The 4,395-nt window shown below is 42.4% G+C and overlaps 1 protein-coding gene across 1 annotated transcript; it reads left to right on the top strand.

Moving 5' to 3' along the window:
- On the top strand, positions 1,245–4,159 carry LOC109219675 (arginine decarboxylase). The gene has a single exon (XM_019384422.1). The coding sequence runs from the start codon at positions 1,699–1,701 to the stop codon at positions 3,859–3,861; it is 2,163 nt and encodes a 720-aa protein (XP_019239967.1). The 5' UTR covers positions 1,245–1,698; the 3' UTR covers positions 3,862–4,159.

The following is a 4,395-nucleotide window of genomic DNA, read 5'->3' as shown; positions in this document are numbered from 1 at the left end:
ATGGTGCACAAGATTGGAATGCAAATGCTTAAGGATGTGAAGTGATGCTCTCATGAAGGGGAGTTAATACGCGTTGTACTCTTTTTCCCTTACAAGGTTTTGTCCCACTGGGTTTTCCTTGCAAGGTTTTTAACGAGGCAACCGAAAGGCGTATTATTAGATATGTGTACTCTTTTTTCTTTTCTAGAGTTTTTTCCCATTGGGTTTTCTTTTAGTTAAGGTTTTAACGAGGCACATTATCTATTGAATAGACATTCAAGGGGGAGTGTTATAAATAGAATTTTATTTATGGTGAATGTCTATATTTAGAGAGATTCTAGAGTTTATTACTTGGTGGCTAAGTCACCCTCTCCTATAAATAGAGGGTTCTATTCCATTGTAATTGATCCCAAAATCAATAAGAATTTCCTCTCTCTCCCTACTTTTCTCTGCAATACTTTTCTTCTTCTTTTATTGTTTTATAACATGAAGAACATATAACCTCGCATAGATTTACCTTCTCCATATAAATGAAAAATACTTACCCGCACCGGGTGTTTATACCAAACTATATTAACTCACTATGATTAATTAATTTAATTAGATGAGAATGCATATAATTTACCATGGTTAAATGATTGAAGTCCATATGCAAGACACATGTCATGGTTATACACAACTTTTACCATGGTTATACACAACTTTTCACGAAATGTATCTAAAACAATAGAACTTTGAAAGTTTTTAATTTAATATTTCCTACACCTGTTAAATTTTCATGAAATTGATTTTAAGCAGTCTCGATTTTGCTCCAACCCGCTCCGTCCCGTTGCCATCCCCGACTAGGATAAGATAACAGCACCCTTGATTGCAAAAATCCAAACCCAAGGAACCTTCCTAACATTACATAAGCCACAAAGTAGTACAGTATTAAATAACTACCAATATATCCTCAAATTCTCGCGATTATTTCATACCTAACACGCTTACCTTATCTTCTCGTAAAAACGCTACATTAGTTAATGATGTAAAATACCGAATTTGCCACGCGGCAACCCTCCGCTGTCTATCCACGGCCCGAGAGAATCTCTTAGCCCACCAAAGATGAAAATTAACTTCTAGAATTTTATTTTCTGGTTATTACCATGAAAATAAAAATAAAAAGAGAAAAGTCAAGATATTTAATTGGGCTAAAACTGGGGTCCACGGCCCAGCCACGCATTTCCCTCCTATATAAAGCGTCGTCACCTCTCATGCAAATCTCGCTCACTACACAGTTGTTAGTTTCACGTTCTCTTCTCAATTCCCATAACAGAAATCTTTACCGTTAGGTTTCCGTCCTATTTTTCTCATCTTCTCCGTTTCCTCTTCTGAAATCAATATCTGTATGGTGTTTTTCTTGTTCGAATTTTAGATTTTTTTTGCCTTTAATACCTGTAACATTATAATTCTCTGTTTAAACCAAAAAATTAGCTTCTTCTGAAGTCAGGGTGGGGATTTTTGGATCGTGTAAGAGTGTGTTAGAGGGTGATTATCTTTTGATTCAGTTCCTTTTTTGCTTCTTTTGAGGGGGTAGCCGGGGCCTCGGCCTCGGCGGGTTTTAATAGCCCCCATCTATTACAACCATTGGGCAAAAACATCATTAAATCTGTACAAAACAAACCCTTAATTTAGGTTAATTTTCTGTATTCTTTGATTCTTTTAACAGAAGAAGAAGAGATGCCGGCCCTAGGTTGTTGTGTAGACGCTGCTGTTTCCCCTCCTCTCGGCTATGCCTTCTCTCGGGATAGCTCTCTTCCCGCGCCGGAGTTCTTTACCTCCGGCGTACCTCCGACAAATTCCGCCGCCGCTTCCCATTGGTCTCCGGATTTGTCCTCTGCTTTGTACGGGGTCGATGGGTGGGGAGCTCCTTATTTCTCTGTTAACTCTAACGGAGATATCTCCGTCCGACCACATGGTACGGATACTCTCCCTCACCAGGAAATTGACCTTCTCAAGGTCGTGAAAAAGGCCTCCGATCCGAAAAATTCAGGTGGGCTTGGGCTTCAGCTGCCTCTTGTTGTTCGCTTCCCTGATGTGCTAAAAAACCGGTTGGAATCTCTGCAATCGGCTTTTGATCTTGCGGTTCATTCCCAGGGCTATGGGGCCCATTACCAAGGTGTTTATCCCGTGAAATGCAATCAAGACGGGTTCGTGGTGGAAGATATCGTGAAATTCGGGTCGTCATTCCGGTTCGGGTTGGAAGCCGGGTCTAAACCCGAGCTCCTGTTAGCCATGAGCTGTCTCTGCAAGGGCAGTGCTGAGGGCCTTCTCGTTTGCAATGGTTTCAAGGACGCTGAGTACATTTCGCTTGCTTTGGTTGCAAGAAAGCTCATGTTGAACACTGTAATTGTGCTTGAACAAGAGGAGGAGCTTGACCTTGTGATTGATATAAGCCGTAAGATGGCTGTTCGGCCCGTAATTGGACTTCGGGCTAAGCTCAGGACCAAGCATTCAGGCCATTTTGGATCCACTTCTGGAGAAAAGGGTAAGTTTGGGCTTACAACGACCCAAATTGTTCGTGTAGTGAAGAAGCTGGAAGAATCCGGAATGCTGGATTGCCTTCAGTTGCTGCATTTTCACATTGGATCTCAGATCCCTTCTACGGAATTGCTCGCTGATGGTGTTGGTGAGGCCGCTCAGATTTATTGTGAATTAGTCCGTCTTGGTGCGGGTATGAAGTTCATTGATACTGGTGGGGGGCTTGGAATTGATTATGATGGTACTAAATCATGCGATTCTGATGTCTCTGTTGGCTATGGCATTCAAGAATATGCCTCCACAGTTGTCCAGGCGGTTCAATATGTATGTGACCGTAAGGGCGTGAAGCACCCAGTGATTTGCAGCGAAAGTGGAAGGGCAATTGTTTCTCATCACTCAATTCTGATTTTCGAAGCCGTGTCTGCTTCTAGTACTCATGTTTCTTCTTCACATCTGTCTTCTGGTGTCCTCCAATCCATGGCCGAGACGCTCAATGAAGATGCCCTTGCTGATTACCGCAATTTATCTGCTGCTGCAGTTCGTGGAGAGTATGAGACATGTGTACTTTACTCTGATCAGTTGAAACAGAGATGTGTGGAGCAGTTTAAAGAAGGGTCCTTGGGTATTGAACATCTTGCTGCTGTTGATAGCATCTGTGACTTTGTATCAAAGGCTATGGGGGCTGCTGATCCTGTCCGCACTTACCATGTGAATCTGTCAATTTTCACTTCAATTCCTGATTTTTGGGCCTTTGGTCAATTGTTTCCGATTGTTCCAATTCACCGCTTAGATGAAAAGCCTGCAGTGAGGGGAATATTATCCGACTTGACTTGTGACAGTGATGGGAAGGTTGATAAGTTCATTGGTGGCGAATCAAGCTTGCCACTACATGAATTGGGAAGTAATGGCGATGGTGGTGGTTATTATCTGGGGATGTTTTTGGGTGGGGCTTATGAGGAGGCGCTTGGAGGACTCCACAACCTGTTTGGTGGACCAAGCGTCGTGCGCGTGGTGCAGAGCGATAGCGCTCACAGCTTCGCCATGACTCGCTCTGTCCCTGGCCCGTCCTGTGCGGACGTGCTCCGAGCAATGCAGCACGAGCCCGAGCTCATGTTCGAGACTCTCAAGCACCGTGCAGAGGAATTCTTGGAACAAGAAGATGACAAAGGGCTGGCTGTTGAATCTTTGGCCAGCAGCTTAGCTCAGTCGTTCCATAACATGCCTTACCTTGTGGCGCCTTCATCTTGCTGCTTCACTGCTGCTACTGCTAACAATGGTGGCTATAATTACTATTATAGTGATGAGAATGCAGCAGATTCTGCTACAGGGGAGGATGAGATTTGGTCCTATTGCACTGCTTGAAGTGTTCTTGTAGCATCTCCAGCCTTAGTTTGTCGTCGAGGTTGTCTGTTTTTGAATAATACCCTTAGTTGGTAATGTTTTTCTAATGTCAATTTTCTTTGTTTAGTTTCTTGTTTTCGTTGGTGAATTAAAGATGCAATAGAAAGCAGGGATTTTTCCCTATGGTCTGTTGCAGCTTTCTGTTATTGTAGTTTAAAGAGGAAGAGTGGGGATATGACCGAATCGATTTGATGTATGATTCGGCCTCTTCCTGTGTGATCTCCTGCTCTTTTTAATGCAGTTTGTTTTAGTATGAGTGTTTGTTATTCTCTCTCTTTAAAACAAAAATACCCTGAAAGTTGAAAAACCTCTTAGCATGGCAGCTTATGGTTAGGTGGTGATTCTGAGAATTAAGACTATTTTGTGGCTCAGTTTCCTTAATAATAATGTTCTACTAGTGCCAAAATGATTGTGGGGGTTCTTGCTCCAAAATTTTATGGTTTGAGTCAGTTGTGAAGTTAGTAATTTTCCCAAGGTTGTTCAAATTTTAAACAA

This window comes from Nicotiana attenuata, chromosome 1, assembly GCF_001879085.1.
Source record: "Nicotiana attenuata strain UT chromosome 1, NIATTr2, whole genome shotgun sequence".
NCBI classification, from domain to species: domain Eukaryota; kingdom Viridiplantae; phylum Streptophyta; class Magnoliopsida; order Solanales; family Solanaceae; genus Nicotiana; species Nicotiana attenuata.
Note: the sequence above shows the minus strand (reverse complement) of the source record. Positions and strands in the feature narration are given on the sequence as shown.

Coding starts and splice junctions, on each gene's coding strand:
- LOC109219675 (XM_019384422.1), top strand. CDS start 1,699: ATGCCGGCCCTAGGTTGTTGTGTAGACGCTGCTGTTTCCCCTCCTCTC.